This window comes from Xiphophorus hellerii, chromosome 1 (genome assembly GCF_003331165.1).
Source record: "Xiphophorus hellerii strain 12219 chromosome 1, Xiphophorus_hellerii-4.1, whole genome shotgun sequence".
NCBI classification, from domain to species: domain Eukaryota; kingdom Metazoa; phylum Chordata; class Actinopteri; order Cyprinodontiformes; family Poeciliidae; genus Xiphophorus; species Xiphophorus hellerii.
Genome location: NC_045672.1, coordinates 1,283,761 through 1,302,219, shown reverse-complemented (window position 1 = coordinate 1,302,219; position 18,459 = coordinate 1,283,761). Strand labels below are relative to the sequence as shown.

Here is an 18,459-nt window from a genome sequence, read left to right as displayed (position 1 = left end):
TAGGAATAATTTTCCTGTTAGTTTCTGGGCCGGACTTAAGAAATGTCTTAGCAGTAGTCCAGGGCCCCAAGGTTTGGGGGAGGCCAAAAAATAATTTTTGTGTGTTAATCTTTTGCACCTCATACAATTATAGGCTCATTTCACATTTGGTGATTTATTAAAATATTGTTAGATTTTTGTTAATTTAAGCAGCATTAAAATATTGCTGGATTTTTATTAATTTAAGCAACATTAAAATATTAGAAAGCCATTATCTTTTTGGGACTAACAGATGGCCGCTGGATAGGAGGGACTGTGTGGATCTGGCCTGCAATTTATTGAAAATCTATTGAATATCCGCGGTTACAACTCAACATCCAAGCAAGTGTTGAATTTGAACCTTGGTATTCAACTAATGTTTGGACTTGTAGAGCCAATTCTACAATTTTAATTCACAAATAGCTTTTACTTCTCTTACCCATATTAAATTTTGAGCACTTTTTGACTACATGTGCTTGAACAACCAGCAAAAGCCTAGCTATCAGGTATCTCAGCAGCTGACAAGTGGTAAAATGGCTCCATTTTACCACTTGTAAAATGGAGCCATTTGATATATTGTGGAAGAACTCAAGCTCAAGAAGAACACTGAATGTCATGTCAGAAGAACCGAGTAAGGCAAACACTAACAAACAAGCCTGATGCATTTGATTGGAGAAATTCAACAACTGAAAACAATTATCAAAGAAAAAGATGAGAAAATAGATGAGTAGGAAAAAAGAGTGGAGGACCTGGAACAGTCTGCAAGAAAGGAGAACGTGGTGATATCTGGGCTCAACATGACATACCGCATATACGCAAGAACAGTAGAAGATAATTAAAGGGGAAGATGCACCACCAGATGAACTACTTTCTCTTGAGCAGCAAGCCATAAAGTTTTTCAGCAGCAGTAAAACTATTGCTGCTTGTTATAAAATGCTGCAAACGCAAAATAGAAATCTGGATGAAAGGAAAAAGAGACCAAATATCATCCTTCGATTTGTGAGTACAAAACACAAAACTGAACTGCTAAAAGATGTAAAAGAACAGGTGTGTTTGTGAATGAACAATTCACAAAGAAGAATGGAGAGATTGCTTACCAAGCCATGATACTGAAAAAGGAGAAAAATACAGGCTGCATGGACTAGGAATTGTAAGACACTGATAAAACTTAATGGTTCTCCTGAGCAAGCTAAGGTTCTAACCATTAGAAATCTTGTTGAGCTGGAGAAATATAGATGAACAGAATAAAATTAACTTGCATTTAAAGGATTACAGGTTTCTTTGCTTTTTTTGTACTTCGGTCTTTTAGTTCTGAACATACTGATGGAAGTGAAGAACATATTTAGTCATTAGTCAAAGAATGCAATTTAAGTGTTTTGATCTTAAATTTTATGATTTAGAAACTGATAAAGACCCAGAGACCAATACTAAACTGTAGTGATGTTACGTGATGTGCCGAGGCTTCGAGGCGTGTGTCGAGTAATGGAGGGGGCGTTTCCGTAAAGCGCGTATCAAAGCTTGCTTCATTTAGGGGAGGAGCCGAAAACGATGACGTCCAAAGCCTCGCTGCCCGGCTGTACCACGTGACTGCTTCGGGAAGTGGCTCAGATTTTGGCGAGGGGTTTGACAGCTTTAGAAACCCCACAGGCTCCATTCAAAATGTGGGTTGTTGTAGGCGAGTTGCGGTCAGTTGAGAGAGTGGGTAGAGTTTTGATAGTTTGGATAGTGGTTATTTAGTTTGAGACAGTTAGTTTGGTGTTTGGAGAGTTTAGGAGAGAGATAGATAGGAGATTTAGGAGCGCGAGGACAGGATAGGAGTAGGATGGAGCCAGTGAGAAAGAGGAGGATTTCCCCTATGTGGGAACATTTCGATTTGATAAGCCCTAACAAGGTAAGGTGAACTGAACATTTGCAGATGCATTAGGTTTGCTTATGAGGAACTGTATTTTTCACTGTTTCTTATTTTCTGTAAAGGTGAGGTGTTTATTGTGCTCCAAGGAGTTGGGGTACAATAATAACACCTCATCCATGCTAAGGCACTACTGTGCCTTGCATGAGAATAGGGAGGAAACTGGAGCTTCACCCAGCCAAGGTATTTCATTACTATTTTACAAACACATTATCACAATTTTTGCATGCTGATGTTTGCTTGTTGTGCAAATAAAGACAGGTAACAGACACTGTATTTATTCCCTTTTAACCAGCCACCAGAAAACAAGAGCTGGATGAAGCTCTAGTCTCCATGATAGTGAAGGATACCCAGCCTTTCACTATTGTGGATGACGTTGGATTCAGGACATTTGTGTCTAAGCTGGATCCCAATTATGTTCTCCCTACAAGGCAGGTATGTGTGGGTCCATACATGAAACGAATGACTACATTATTGTATGTGTCACAATTCAGCAATATATATATATTTCTTCCTTTAGGCTCTGAAGGCCATGGTGGAGGCCAAATATGAGTCTGCTAAGGAGCACGCTAAGGCTAAAGTAGAGAAGGTGGCTGCTGTTAGCCTTACATCAGATATGTGGACATCCATCAACATGGATGCCTACCTGGCAGTGACATGCCACTTTGTGGAGGAGAACGAAAAGCTGAGCTCGGTGTTGTTGGGAGTGCAGGCATTCCCCCAGTCTCACACTGCTGAAAATATTGCTTGTGTGAAAGCCTCCCTGATGGAGGAATGGGGAATCTCAGGCAAGGTGACATGCATGGTCACCGATGGTGCTCCTAATATGGTGGCATGCGTGAGAGAGCTGAAGCTTCGCCACCACATTTGTGTTGCTCACACCCTCAATCTTGTTGTGAAGAGGGCGCTTGACCAGCACCCTGTGCTCTCTGGCCTCCGGGCCAAAGCAAGGAAGCTGGTTGACTACTTTAGAAGCAGCACCACTACTAAGGTATGCTCTTTTCTTTTATTCCAATATATAATGTTAATAGTTTGTCTGTACTCCTACTGCAATGACTTAATGGCCTACTCTTCTGTATCTTTAAAGGAGAAGCTTACACAAGTGCAGCTTCAGCTGGGCATGCAAGCAACCAAGCTGATGTAGGAGGTGGAAACAAGATGGAACAGCACCTACTTGATGCTGCAACGTCTGGTGGAGTTGAGGGAGCCAGTAGGAGCGGCATTGGCAGGATTACACACTGACATTCCCTTTTTCACTGCCAGTGAGTTTGACATTGTTGTAGCGTGCCTTTCTTTACTCTCTCCTTTCTATGACGCTACCACGGAGCTCTCTGCAGAAGAACACGTGTCGGCATCAAAAGTTATCCCCCTCCTGAAGATGATAGAGAAAGCCCTTCAGGAGGAAGACACCAAGTCGACACCTGCAGTAGCAGTGGAAATAGGAGAGCAGCTCATCAGACAGCTCAGGGAGAAGATGCACATGCTCCAGTCAATGAGTATCTTGTCGCTGGCTACACTCCGGGACCCACGATTTAAACTTATAGCATTTTTCAGCAACACAAAAGCTGCTGAAGCAGTGAAGCGCTTGACTTCAGAGTGTGCCACCGTCATCCGACGGAACACAGAAGAGAACACTCACGAGATTCCCCAGGCTTCCACCTCTCAAGAATTCACTGGAGGTAATCTTTTATATTACATTTTGAGATTACTTATTCCTATTACAACACTTACTAACATGACCTGTGGTTTCCATTTAGGTAGCAGACTTTGGCAAAGATTGGACACTAGTGTCATGGAGGCAAAGAGGACTCAAAATGTGTCAGCAGATGCCACCGTAGAGGTCCAGCGCTACCTGTCAGAGGCAAACATAAGCAGGCTGGAGAACCCCCTGGAGTACTGGGCTAATCATTGGTCACTGTACCCCAATCTGTACAAACTTGCACTTATTTATTTATGCACCCCGGCATCATCTGTGCCATGTGAGCGTGTCTTTTCAAAGGCTGGAGAAGTAGTGTCAAAAAAGAGAAATCGTTTGAAACCAAAAACTGTGGAGAAATTTTTGTTTCTTAATAAAAATGCATGAAATCATCCAAGTTACACAAGCATTAGCCTATTCACTACCCCCTCCCTAGTTCCACAAGCACTTTCACTGTCCTCTGCCTGATTAAGCCCATGCCATTTTTCTAGAGTCACAGAAAAACATTATTACACAACATGCCATATCACATGACACTACTATTTTGGGAATAATTACACACAGAGAATACATTCAAACAATATTTTATTATACACATATGTGTATACATAATTTATGTAGACAAATGATTTTGTCCTACACCTTTTGTGAAGTCATTCCCAAGAGCCATAATAGACAAAAATTCAATGCATCACACGTGTTAAGATACAGCTGGCTGTGATTATACACCTGGCCAGTAGGTGGTTTTGTGTGCACATGAAGCTTCAAAAAATGAACCCGTTCTCAGACCAGTTGGCTCAAGTGGTTCAATGCCTCATGAGGCTTCATCTCACCATCACTACTAAACTGTCATGAACCGTTGTGGTGAGTGGTGGTGAGGCAGACGTAGCAGACCCAGGATGAGATGATTGATGGAAGTTTAATGATGACAGTAGACTTAAATAATACCAAAAAGTCCACAAAACCTGGCAGCACAGTTGAGCGGAAGGCTAGGGCTCAGCACTGGTAGCAACAGGCTACACGCATGGACAGGAACACATTGACAAGGACCCGACAGAGACGCTGAGACACAGGTGACATTAAATACAGGGGAGGGTAATCACAGAAACGAGACACACCTGGGAAACAATCAAGGGGAAGACAGGACAACACGAAGACTCAGGGACACAGAAAACTCTAAATAAATACACAGAAAAACACAGATCCTGACATAAACAGCATTGTGAATGCTATTGTGAAGACAGTATTAACCAGGGGCGCCCCACGGGCCCCTGACCAACAGGAGGTTCCCCTCCCAGACCAAAAAGCACACATTTGCCCTGAACACGCCCCTGGATCTACATGAAATGGTTTGTTCCTGCTTGGAACGCTTGACGATGACGGTGTTCAGCAGCAGTCAGTGGAAGACAAGAACGACTGTGGCGGTTAATATGCTGCTAAGAAAAATAATAAAGTTAGGTTTTCAAAAACATGGAGACAGAGAAAGAAAAGGGTAAAAGTGTCCATTTGTGCCAGTTGTTCTCTGAGAGAGGTGAGTAGACTGTGTGAGATTATCAATCATTCAACATAGTTAGCTTAGCTAGAGATTACCGTTTGCCTCCATTTCACTAGCATTTAATGAATTAAGGAAAAAAATTACCAACATATTGGTGGTACCTTTTACCACTTAACAACGGATGAGTCAGTCAGCAGCAGCTCTAACCCACGTCCCTCCTGACCTCCCCTCTCCTGAGTGAAATTAAAGCTGCAGTATGTAACTTTTATAAAAAATTTTTTTTACATATTTGTTAAAACTGTCATTATGTTGTGACAGTATGGCATGAGAGATAATCTGTGAAAAATCTATTTCCTCTGCCTACTCCCAGTGCTCTCTAGAAACAGCTAATCAGAGACAGGAGCGTTTTAGTGCTGTCAATCACAATCTCATGTGGCTGCTCATTCTCCTCCCCCTCGCTCTGTGTTATGCTGTAGCTAGCACAGCTTGTTGTGAATGCTCAGTCTAGTTAGCATAGCTACTGTTAAGGAGGAAAGTTATTAGGTTAGCTTAAACTTTGGAAAAAGCATGGCTCTCCTTCCCTCCTGTTAGCCGGGTCCCGAGCGGATGTCGTCACGGCTGCAAGACTACGGCGAGGCACAATGACGTCACAGATCACAGAGTTTAATTCATACAAAGCACCGCATGAATCCGTTAACAGAGCTGCAGAGGTACAGAGATATACATTTTATCACAGACAAGGGGAAACAGACAACACGAAACACATAAGACAGACAAAGGCGCCCACGTGGAGAGGAAAAGATGGAAAAAAACTCTCTCTCTGTTTGCTGTCCTGGCATTTTAAATCAAAGAGGTGTTTCCCTATTTAATATATGCAAAGTAGGCGTTCTGCTCTTCGACCAATTAGAACTCCCTCAGGCCCCCAGAGAAAGTTGGGACTCCCTGATTTATAGCAAAGGTGTCTGTTTTTTATCTAAGCAAAGGGCGGACTACCCCGTGGTCATCTCTGCCTGATACGGAAGATCCCTGGCGCCAAAAAGTCTCTTCTGCCCCATCGGAATGTAACTTTATTGCTCTGTGTGTGGGGGAGGCAAAAGGGCCCTGCTTGTTTAACTGTCTGCTATATCAGTTCCCACATGTTCAACAGAAAACTGTTCCAAATAAGAGTGTTGGCTATACCTTTACACATGTCGTAAGATTAACTGCATTAAACACCAAAATAATCATTTTCCTTTACACTACCAATGACAGCAGATAAACATTTTTCCTATAATGATAAGCTGTTTATTCACCATTAGCACATTTACCAGTGATTGAATATGGTTGATTGACAGTGCTAAGAGCGTCCTATTGGTTCTGATTGGTTGTTTTGGTCGGAATGTTGCATTACTTTAGCCAGTAATAGTAGTTCAGGGAGGAGATGGAGGAGATTGATTGTTTTCACAGATTATCTGTTTCATAACAAACTGGCATGACATCAACATAGCATACAGTGACATAGCATACAGTCAGACCTTTTCCTCCTTCTTGCAATACTCTGTCCATCCGCCCCCATCCGTCCGTCCCCCTCGCCCCAGCACTCTAATGGTATGCAAATTTCACTAGCAAGGACCACTCCACAAAGATATATATTTAAAGATTTACTGATGAATGGATGAGGGATGAAGGGATGGGGGACTAAGGGATGAGGGGATGGATGAAATAATAAAAACAGTAGAAAAGAGTTAGCTGAGTTGAAAACATGGTTTGATTACAATAAGTTATCATTAAATGAAGAAAAAACTAAATTCATGGTATTTTCTGGCAATCGGATCTATAATAATGTAATGTTATGCATAAATGGAATTAAAATTGATCGAGTTTATGAGACAAAATTTGTAGGGATTATTATAGATAATAAACTCAGTAGGAACCCTCATGTTGAATATATTAGAAATAAAGTTGCAAAAACTATTGGAATATTGTTTAGGGATGAAGGGAGGAATGATGAGGGGATGATGAGATGAAGGTATGAATGATCTTGATTTGGTTATCTGGGGATAATGATGGAGGGCTTGGGACGTGAAGACTCTGGTTGGGGGTTTGGTTTTCGGGAAATGGTTCCTCTTCTCTTCCCGAGCCTGCATAGGACTCCCAAAAGAGTGATTTAAATTGAACAGAGGAGATAATGAGCTTGTAATAAATCACTGAGATTGTTGCGGATACATGAACGGTACACCTGGGATGACCGGCAACCTAAAACTTGAATCCTCTGATCAGAGATAGCCTGACAGGATGCTAAAGAAGCAGCTCCTATGCGAGAGGGAATGGGCAGAATAATGTTCAAAAAAGATACCTGATCTTAAAAAGTCTAGACTGAAATGACTGGAGAACCATACTCAAGTGGCTGGATTTCAGAATTCTGAGATGAGGTATGGACCTTGAGATGAAACGCTTGCTGAAATTCTGGTCTGAACATAAAGATTGGCTCATATGGGTGGAGGATGGAGTTAGGATGGAAAAGATTAATTGAGACAGCTAACTGACTTCTCTGGAGAGTAGTATCTGAGTGTTATTACTGTGAATGATGATATCTGAAAAGCATGGATGAATGAAGGATTGTACTTGAGATAGAACAACAGGGGAGTCGGTTGGATATTATTGAAGAAAACGATGGAACTGGAGTTGGATGTGTTTCTGAATCTGGAGCGAAGAGTCAGAATTTTTGAAGAAAGTGACAGAACATCAGCGATGTTCTGAGTTACTGGAATGTGAGCTGCTCAAAGCTGGAACTGATGTTAGACTGAGACCAGAGTAAGTCTGAATAAACAAGAGTAGACTTCTTATGCAATTCATAACCCCAAAAGTTTTGCTACAATAATGATGGGGTAAGTTCGAAAAGTGCAAGACAAAGGAACTTTTGAGGCCATTTCAGCTTCAACCATTTGCCTCTGTAATAGCCACCAAGCCTATAGAGATAGTTGCATTTGTGTAGAGTTGAAAGTCTTTGGGATTAATTGTAGAAGAAAAATGTGCCCTTGCAGGAGCGATCAAAGATGTGTGAGCCTTGAACAGAAGGGATGCTGGCTGCTTTTTTTTGATGAAATATTAGAAATGTAGGATTTCTCTGAAGAATGATATGAATTGCATAGCTCAGATAGCCAAGAAATGTCAGAAACCATTGTTTGAAACATCTGTCAGTGGGTAAAATCGAGAGGAGAAAAGTGCTTTGATTGCTCCTTTGGGGCTAGTTAACAACCGAAAGTGAGGTAAACTGTGAAGTAAAAGCTCCTTTCCAAAACATGCCGATAAATGGCAGAAATGTGGGTGAATGAGGGGGACTTTGAATGCACAGGTGATGTCTCCTTTAAAGAGCCCAGTGTGTTGGCCTGCTAAGCAAATGAATTTAATGGTCTGTCGGACCCTCCTTTAACTTCTTTGGCTGAAGTGAGTCAACTGTGTCTGGACCTGAAGGAGCAGACTGAAGACAGAGACAATGATAGGTGGAATTTGGAATATCAATGCCTGGGGTGAAAACCATGAATGAACCTGTCAGTGAGAAAGTTTAACTCTCTATCGGGATGATGTTAAAAGACAGGAATGAGAGTGTTCACCTTGATTTAGAGTGAAGATATTGTTTTAGTAAATTTGCCATGGAAGTAGGATTGTAGGGACAGAAACTCCTTGCATACGCACCGCCACAAATTAACAGGCATGCAGCAGTTTGTGGCTGGAGACTGAACTGCCAACATCGTTAAAATTATTGCAGATCATCTTGCCCCCCCTGGTACAGGATGGCGTGGCCCCATTTGTTGGCACCCTCAGAAATTGGTGAGTTTACAAGAGGGTTGATGTCTGGTTTTTGGGTTGATATGAAGAGGAAGGGCACAGGGAGACTGCCAAACGGAGGCTGAAGAAGGGCGAGATGAGGAACGAGGATGAAGAGGCAGAGTAATTGTACAAGCAGTGGCCGGATTAGATGTAGCATCACAGAGACAGATGTGCGTGCAGCAAAATGCGGCAGTCCAATTCCGGTTCATGGAAACCCGGCATGTCCCCTGATCGAATTGTTGAAAACGGCCAGCTACCTGTCGCAAAAAGAATGTGACATTGATGGAAGCCTGAGCTTCCACATCGGAGAGTCCTGTTGAGAATAATGGAGACAGTCCTCAAATTCGGACCTGGGAACTAGACGCTCGAATGTATGGAATTCCTGAATAGAAGGAACGTCAGAGCAAATTTGGTCAGAGTGAGGTCTTTAGAATGAGGACCTGAAAAATTTTAGTTGCATAGTTGAAGCCAAGAAGGGACAGAGCAGACCGCACTTAATGAAGGAAACCAATATCCTTTGAGGTTTGTAGCAAGATGTTGCGTATCTTCTATAATTCTATTGTTGAGAGTGTAAATGACTAAAATCGTCTACAGAATGGTTCCGGATCATTCTGTAGATGATCTTATGCTGGTGTTTGGCTAAAACCTGGAAGATAGAACACATTATTACAGTTCTAAAGTCCCTACACTGGCACCCTGAAGCTTAGAGAATAGACTATAAAATACCGTTGTTAGTTTATAAATCACTGAATGGCTTAGTGCCACAATACATGAAGATCTACTGTTGTTGTATTGACCTTCCTGACCTTTCGGGTCTTCTGATTCTGGTCTGTTCTGCGTCCAGAACCAAAAACTGTTGAAACACTTAATTCTTTTAAATCCAGATTTAAAACATGCCTGTTTAGAGTTGCTGTTGAACCATTGTAAATGGTGTGGAATACTGCCATAATCAATCAAATTTTATTTGTATAGCACATTTCAGCAGCAAGGCATTTCAAAGTGCTTTACATCATTACAAACACAGAAACACAATGCAAGATAGAATCAACAATCAAAACACAGCATTAATTATAAATCAATAATTGATTTATTGTAATCAATTACAATAAATTTGTAATTGATTACAATAAATTTGTAATTGATTACATTTCAAATACAATTCTAAACAGGTGGGTTTTTAGTCGAGATTTAAAAGAAGTCAGTGTTTCAGCTGTTTTACAGTTTTCTGGAAGTTTGTTCCAAATTTGTGGTGCATAGATGCTGAAAGCTGCTTCTCCTCGTTTGGTTCTGGTTCTGGGGATGCAGAGCAGACCAGAACCGGAAGACCTGAGAGGTCTGGAATGTTGATACAATAACAGCAGATCTTTAGTGTATTGTGGTGCTAAGCCGTTCAGTGATTTATAAACTAACAACAGTATTTTAAAGTCTATTCTTTGAGCTACAGGGAGCCAGTGTAGGGACTTTAAAACTGATGTTATGTGCTCTATCTTCTTGGTTTTAGTGAGAACGCGAGCAGCAGCATTCTGGATCAGCTGCAGCTGTTTGATTGATTTGTTGGACAGACCTGTGAAGACGCTGTTGCAATAATTAATACAACTGAAGATGAACGCATGGATGAGTTTCTCTAGATTTGGCTGAGACATTAGTCCTTTAATCCTGGAAATGTTCTTCAGGTGATAGAAGGCCAACTTTGTAACTGTCTTTATGTGGCTCTGGAGGTTCAGGTCAGAGTCCATCACTACTCCCAGGTTTCGGGCCTGATCGCTGGTTTTTAGTTGTAATAACTGAAGCTGTGCATTGACTCTAGATCGTTCCTCTTTAGGTCCAAAAATAATAACTTAAGTTTTGTTTCTGTTCAGCTGGAGAAAGTTTTGGCGCATCCACACATTTATCTGTTCTAAGCATCTGTTCAGTGATTGGATGGGCTCTGAGTCACCTGGTGACATCGTAATGTAGAGCTGTGTGTCATCTGCATAGATATGGTAGCTAATATTATTTCCTGTTATAACCTGAGCTAGTGGGAGCATATAAATATTGAATAAGAGGGGTCCTAGGATTGAACCTTGGGGTACCCCACATGTGACCTTTGACCTCTTTGATGAGAAGTTTCCAATTGAAACAAAGAAATCCCTGTTCTTTATGTAGGATTCAAACCAGTTAAGCACTGGACCGGAGAGTCCAACCCAACTCTCCAGTCGATTCAGTAATATGTCATGGTCAACAGTGTCAAAAGCTGCACTGAGGTCCGACAGAACCAGCACTGTGGTTCTCCCACAGTCTGTATTTATATGGATGTCATTGAACACTTTTACGAGGGCGGTCTCCGTGCTGTGGTGAGCACGAAAACCATACTGGAAGGAGTCAAAGCAGTTGGTTATCGTTAGGAAGCTAGTTAATTGTTTACACATGGCTTTTTCAATAACTTTGCTGATGAATGGGAGGTTGGAGATCGGCCTTTAATTCTGCATTAGTGATTTGTCCAGATTGTTCTTTTTTATAAGTGGTTTGATTACTGCTGTTTTCAAACCCTGGGGGAAAATGCCTGATGAGAGCGATGAGTTTACTATTTGGATCAGATCAGCAGCAATAACAGGCAGGACTTTCTTAAAGAAATGTGTGGGTAAGACATCCAGACAGCAGGAGCTTGACCTTAGTTGACTTATAATTTCATGTAGGATTTTATAATTAAGTAGTTGAAATTGGGTTGTTTTTCCTGTATTTGTTTTATTTGGGCACAGCATTGGTACTGGCACTTATAGTGGATGTACAGATTAATCCTCTGATTTTTTGAATTTTCTCTGAAAAGAAGCTGGAAAACTGGTTGCAGGCAGCATTACATTGGAATTCAGGCGGTAACGTCACAGGAGGGTTTGTGATTCTGTCAACTGCTGCAAATAAAGCTCGAGCATTGTTAATGTTTTTTGTTTATGACATCTGCAAAGAAAGCCTCTCTTGCATGTTTTAGTGTTAAATGATTGTTACGTAATCTTTCTTTATAGATGTCATAATGAACGTGAAGTTGAGTTTGACGCCATTTTTGTTCTGCCCTACGGCAGAGTTGTCTTGCAGATCTAACTGTTTGTGCATTCCTCCATGGAGATTTCTTCCTACCAGACACAACCTTCATTTTAATTGGGGCAATGGAATCAATAATATCTGAAACTTTAGACTGAAAATCATTTACCAACTTATCTATGTCATTACAGCTTAAGGGTGAGGAAGAAGAGTAGATTTGATTAAAAGTTTCTGCTGTGTTTTCAGTGAGAGAATGTTTTGTGATGGTTGCTGTTTTTCCAAGTGGGTTAAAGGATAAAGAACTTTCAAAGATAACAGCGAAGTTATCCAAAAGGGTGACATCAGTTATAGAGACATTGGAAATATTCACACCCTTACTGATAACTGGGTCCAGTGTGTGTCCTTGAGTGTGTGTTGCTTGTTTGAGATGTTGTGTTAGACCAAAAGTCTCTAAAATATTAGCGAGCTTTTTTGCCCCTCTGTCTTGGGGGTTGTCAACATGAATGTTGAAATCACCGGCAATTATTAAACAATCATAATCAATACATATAAGAGATAGAATCTCATTCAAGTCAGTAAAGAAATTTTCCACAAAAGTTGGAGTTTTTTATAGAGTTACTGTCAAAGTTTGTTTGTGGCCTTTAACCTCAATTCCAAGATACTCAAAGAGGTGAAGTGACCCAAAGAGATTTTACTACAATTTATGGTATTCTTAAATATTGAAGCCACGCCTCCTCCTTTTTTATGTTTTCTATTCTCACTGAAAAAATTGTAGTTAGGAGGCGCAGATTCAATTAGTACGATCGGTTCATTATTGTCATTCAACCATGTTTCTGTCAGAAACATAACATCGATATTATGCTCAGTGATGAAATCATTAATTAATAGAGCTTTAGCACAGAGAGATCTTGTATTTAAAAGAGCTAGTTTAAGTGACTTGAAGGCCAAGAGTTCTTCAGTCTGAGGTTCCTTTAGGCAGGGGAACAGTCTGAGGTTTGAATTAAAACAGCTGTATTTTATGTTTCTGTTTTTTGCAAATTTTCTTGTAGTGATCCGGACAGGTAATGTCCTGTTCTGCAGTGCCGGGGGGCCAGACACATTCTGGAGTAAAAACGGGTGTAAAGATAAAATCTGCACCCCGGCCTCAGACCTCAGAAACGCAGAGTGATGGATCCTCTGGGAAATTAGAGTCAGGTGGCTTAAATGAAGTGAGGTCTGCTATGTGAGCGCTAAGGAGAGATGCCCCAAGTAAAACCTGTTGATTCATTCCATCTGTAAGTTTGGACTACGGTCCAGAAGACATTTCTTCATGTGTATCTTGTGAATCCTGTGAATTAGTGGGTGAGCAGAGAGGGAGGGGGGAAGGAGGAAGGGAACCAGTCGCTCTGTCTTCAGTCGATGTTGTATCAGCTTGTTTTGGAACTAGTTGCTTCTGATAAGCGGAGGGTTCCATCCTCGTCAGACATCCTTGAGCCTGTTCTTCTGAAGCGATGATCAAATTGCTGTCCTTGTTGATAAAATGAAAAAGGTTTGCAGTGAGTAGCTTTATCCCATATTTATTAAGATTGAGTAAGACAAAATGTTAAATTTCACAGTTCAAATTAACTGTGTTTTCTAGGACTCCAGGTTTTTTTTTCTTTTTAATATGTGAAGCGCTTTGAACTGCCTTGTTTGCTGAAATGTGTGATACAAATGAACTTGATTAACTGATTGACTGTGGAACCTCTGGAGATGATTCTTCATAAATCAAGAAAATTCTAAACAACATTGACCATTTTGTTCACAAAACTGTCTATTCAGAGCATTTTCAGACAGAGGTTTCTTCAGATTCAGTATAGAGCAGATCGCTGTAGAAGATATTTCCTGCCAACGGTCATCAACATCATTTAGAATTTGATGGCGAAATTAAGGTAAAACAGAAGAAGGACGTTGAATTGATAAAGTGGGCTGGACAGAGAGAAAATGCGGTGGCAATATTGACGTTAGGAAAACATTTGTGGATGGCGAGTGAAGGATGGATCAGAAGGAAATGGAGTAGGAAGTATTGGTTGAACTGAATTTGTCAGCTTTGAAAGAAGCATGAGCCAACTAGACATGAAAGGTAGAAGGAAGATTAGAAGAAGGGATGGTGGGATAAGGGGATGAAGGGATGCTTGTTTGCAAACATTGAGGATGAGGATGAAATGATGGTACAGATAGGAGCTGGAAAGCTCAAACAAAGAGGATGCGGCAGAGAGTGTAATACTACCTAGCTCCCACGAGCTATTGGTGCGAGTGAAGGTCCGGAATTGGTGTGAGTGGAGGCAGAAATTACGTCACCGGAAATGTTGGAGGAGGTAGCAGAAGCCCAGGATGTGTGGACTTCTGTTGTTTGTTGAGCTTCTGAGGAGGAACGCTGAGATGTGGATATGTTTGTGTTGCATGGCTGAGAGACTCTGGAAGTCCGAGGTGATCTGGGAGGAGCCTGACACTCCAATGGAGGTCTACGAGCCAGCATCGGAATGACGTCACCAGAGATGTTGGAGGAGGAAACAGATGCTGAGGAAAAGCCGGAAGCGTAGGATATTCGGATGACAGGGATGCTGTTTGATGAGGTACGAAAGATGAAAGGACTTGGAAGAATCTTGTCTCTGGTTGACGAAATGTAACAGATTGAGGTGAGTGGGTGAGCAGAGTATAAATAGGCTGCCTGGAAAATTAGAGGTATGGTTTGGGCGTGGCCCAGCTCCCGAACTTAAGTTAACCCATTAACTCCATGTGTCACATCGCCATAAACACATTTGAATATCAGAAAAATACTGGAATAAATACAAGCCATTTGTCAAATAAAACGTTCATGTTAGATGAACGACACATTTCTGAATCAATCTGACCCTATGTGAAAAAGTAATCTTGTCATAATGTGGTGGACCCAAAAGCAGCAGACAAAACCATAGAATGATCATGAGTGTTTAATGAAACAAAATCAGAATCCAAGGAACAGCCAAAGGAGAGCATAATAAACCAAAGCAAAATCCTTTGGTTTATATAGATGCAGAGGAACATAAGGGAGAGATGATCACCGACTGGCAAGTTGTGACTGAGATAGAGGACCTTAAATACTGAAAGGTAGCAAATTGAACAATGGAACTAGCTAGATGAATTAACTGCTTGCAGGTGTGAGTTGAGCTAGCTGAGGGGTGGGGAGAAGGTGGCACAGGGAGGCTAAGAAGACATACTGGGGAATACAAAAGGAGGAAACACCAGGGAGCTGAAAATACTTCTAATACTAAAGAAACACTAAGACTAAAGAAAACCTGGTAAACTAGGAAAAAAAGACATGAGGGAAACCATAAACAAAACAGAAACAAGGCTGATCTAACAATAATAAGAATTAAGGAACATAGAGCTGGAGTAACTAGAATGGCTAAACAAAGAAATAACCTAACTAGAATCACTAATCCTATGAAAGATGGACATAGATTCAGACAAAAAGACTAACTAAACCTAAAGTGAAAAATAAAAAAATTAGAAACACTACAGGGGGAGCTAGAAGGACTTAAGAAATAACCTAACTCTAGTTATTGATCTAGAGTCAGCACACAGCTTCAGTTTTTACCCAGGCTCAAGATCTGGGTGTAGTGACAGACTCAGACCTGAACCTTCAGAGCCACATAAAGACGGTTCCAAAGTAGGCTTTCTATCACCTGAAGAACATTTCCGGGATCAAAGGACTAATTTCTCAGCATCAGACAAACTCATTCATGCATTTATCTTTAGTCGCATTGATTACTGTAACATCTTCACAGGTTTGCCTTAAAAATCAGTCCTCTAGTTGTAGCTGATCCAGAATGCTGCTGCTGGTGTGTTATTCTGTGTCAGTTTCTTATTTTTACTAAATTAGTCTTGTTCCTGTTTTTCTTTTTAGTGATTCTAGGTTATTTATTATCTAATTATTCTTTAGTGTTAGATTTACTGCCTGTTCCCCTGTGTGCTCTCCCTCACCCCCTGTGCCACTTCCTCTCTCTCTCTCCTCAATCTGCCTCTTGTTTTCTCCCCTCAGTTAGCTCATCAGCCCAGGTCTTTTGTTCAGCACTCAACCTCTCCAGTATTTAAACACTTCATTCTCAGTCACTCCTCGCTAGTTTCTCCCGTCTACTTATACCCCCCCCCACACACACACACACACCCCCACACACACATATACAGTATATACATATATATAAACAGCTGACGAATGCTTTTGAGAGAAGTGATGGTGCATCTCCATTGACTTTGAAAGAGAGCTTTTCGTCCTGGTGCTTGCATCCAGGAGTCCTTGGAGAGTTTTGATTAACCACATCTGCTCTTGCTTTTTATTGGAATTCATTACTGCAAACTCTTTGGTAATTAGAAAGACCGTCCTTCATGTCAAGTCTAAAACATGACTGCTGGCTAATTGTAATCTGTTGAGCCACTTGTGTTATTCTGCATGCATGGGAGTACACAATATAGAAATCTGATTAATGATGCTAATCTCTGCCACCCTTGGAGGTCCATATGTAAACAGAGGACTCAACTGGTTGGTTGCAGTGTAATTAGTCAACACAGTCAGGTCCTATTTTTCCTCCATCTTTTCTTCCTCTCTGTCTCTTTGTTTGTCTTGTCAACAGGACAGATACAAACCAGGTTGTCAACAAGCCTGCTAGAAAGGTTAAGATTTACATAAAATATAGCAGTCTGCTTATACATACGTCACAGAAATTTCTATTATTGTTTTCCTTGTCTTTTTGTGCTCGTTTCTTCAACTTTTCTGATGCCGACTGTCACTCTGAATGTCTATCATTCTTGCAGACAGAGGCAGGAATGCAGGTGTGGCTGAACTCACACGCACACCTCCAAGCAGTCATAAACATTTCTCATACCTGAGCAGACATAAAGCGCAATGAAGATCATCCATCACAGTCAAGGTAACAAGTCTGTGGCTCTTAAAGTACCGTAATCTTAGTATACCACGTCCTGGATGTGTACAAAAGATATCCAGTGCTACACCATGACTATAAAAGAGAGACTGTCTTTTATTACGATGTTCTGCTGGGAAACCTGCTCTTCTTCCATATCGATCATAGTCACCAAATAACAATAGCACACACTGAAAATGGCATTAATCTTAGAAAAAAACACCCAGATAGAGCTGGAAAAACAAAACAAACTATGTTCATATTTCTCAAACATCAGTGTACAGGGATGCAGAAGAGTTTTTGGAAAACAACCACACAATGCTCTTACAGCTAGATTGGTGTTCCAATATAGCTTTGTGTTTGCTCTCAGATGTCAAATCTTTGGAGTTTCCAGTTGGAAATGCAACAATAACCTTCTCTGAACTTCACAAAAGAAACCATATTTTCAATATGATATGACTGTCAAGCATATAAAATACAGTAAAATGAACGATTTATATAGCACTTCTGACAGTTTGTATCGACTTTAAACTGTAGCATGCTTAATACTGTCATGTAAGGCTGCATTCACACTGCAGCCTGAAGTGACCCAATTCCGATTTTATTGACATAATGCAACCTGTATCCGATTTTTTCATGACAGCCTGAACAGCACAGGTCAGATTCTTTTCAAATGCGACCCATATCTGATACGTATCTGTTGTGATCTGTGTTTTTCTGTGTTTATTTCTGAGTTTTCAGTGTCCTTGAGTCTCTTCATTGTCCTGTCTCCCCTCGATTACTCCCAGGTGTTTCTCATTCCCTGATTACCTCCTGTGTATTTAGTGTCACCTGTGTGTCTGTGTCTTTGTTGGGTCCTTGTCTACCAACAGTGAGTCATGTGTTTTTTCATTCATGTCCATTTGTGTAGCTAGTGCTACCTGTGTTGAGCCCTGTTTTCCGCTCTGCAATGCTGCCTGGTTTTTGGACTTTTGTTGGATTCTCATGAATAAATATCATAATTTTTTACTACAACCTGGTTCCACCGCGTCTGCCTCACCACCTCACACCGCACCTTATGACAGAAGGACCCGACCAAGACAGAGGTGAGATACGCTCCCAATATGGATCCAGCAGGATTCAGAAGAACAATAAAGGATTTTGTAGAGGAGGTGGCAAGACCATATTCAGCCCGTCAGCACCTTAATATAGCCACATGCTTGGTGCTATTATTGGACTATTGGATCCCGCGTCTTCCGCACCTGGGTCTGGTGGAGTTGCAGCAGGAGGCAGAGGGGGAGCGCCTGACGGTAATCGCTGTGCTGAAGGGTAACCTTCTGCCTCCCAAGCCGCACAGTCTCTCCGCCAGCCCAGACCCAACTCCAGCATCTCCAGGACCAGCACCTCCAGCCGGTGCACCTCAGTCCGTTCCAGCCGGCATTCCAGCCGGTGCACCCGAGCCCGTCCCAGCCGGCACACCCGAGCCCGTCCCAGCCGGCGTCCTAACCGGCACACCCGAGTCCATTCTAGTCTCTGCTCCTGAGTCCGTTCCTGCCCCCGCTCCAAAGACTGCTCCAGGCCGACAGGCGGCCCCGGTTAGTGGGTTCTCGGCCCCAGT

General features: G+C 41.6%; 1 protein-coding gene across 1 annotated transcript; it reads left to right on the top strand.

The window, feature by feature from the left end:
* Positions 1 to 1,978: 1,978 nt before the first annotated feature.
* LOC116720073 (zinc finger BED domain-containing protein 1-like) lies at positions 1,979 to 3,329 on the top strand. Its single transcript, XM_032563103.1, has 3 exons — positions 1,979 to 2,110; positions 2,223 to 2,362; positions 2,448 to 3,329. The coding sequence occupies exons 1-3, from the start codon at positions 2,047 to 2,049 to the stop codon at positions 3,069 to 3,071; spliced, it is 828 nt and encodes a 275-aa protein (XP_032418994.1). The 5' UTR covers positions 1,979 to 2,046; the 3' UTR covers positions 3,072 to 3,329.
* The last annotated feature ends 15,130 nt before the right edge of the window (positions 3,330 to 18,459 follow it).

Coding starts and splice junctions, on each gene's coding strand:
- LOC116720073 (XM_032563103.1), top strand. CDS start 2,047: ATGCTAAGGCACTACTGTGCCTTGCATGAGAATAGGGAGGAAACTGGA. Junction 2,111..2,222: donor TGGAGCTTCACCCAGCCAAG/GTATTTCATTAC, acceptor CCTTTTAACCAG/CCACCAGAAAACAAGAGCTG. Junction 2,363..2,447: donor ATGTTCTCCCTACAAGGCAG/GTATGTGTGGGT, acceptor TTCTTCCTTTAG/GCTCTGAAGGCCATGGTGGA.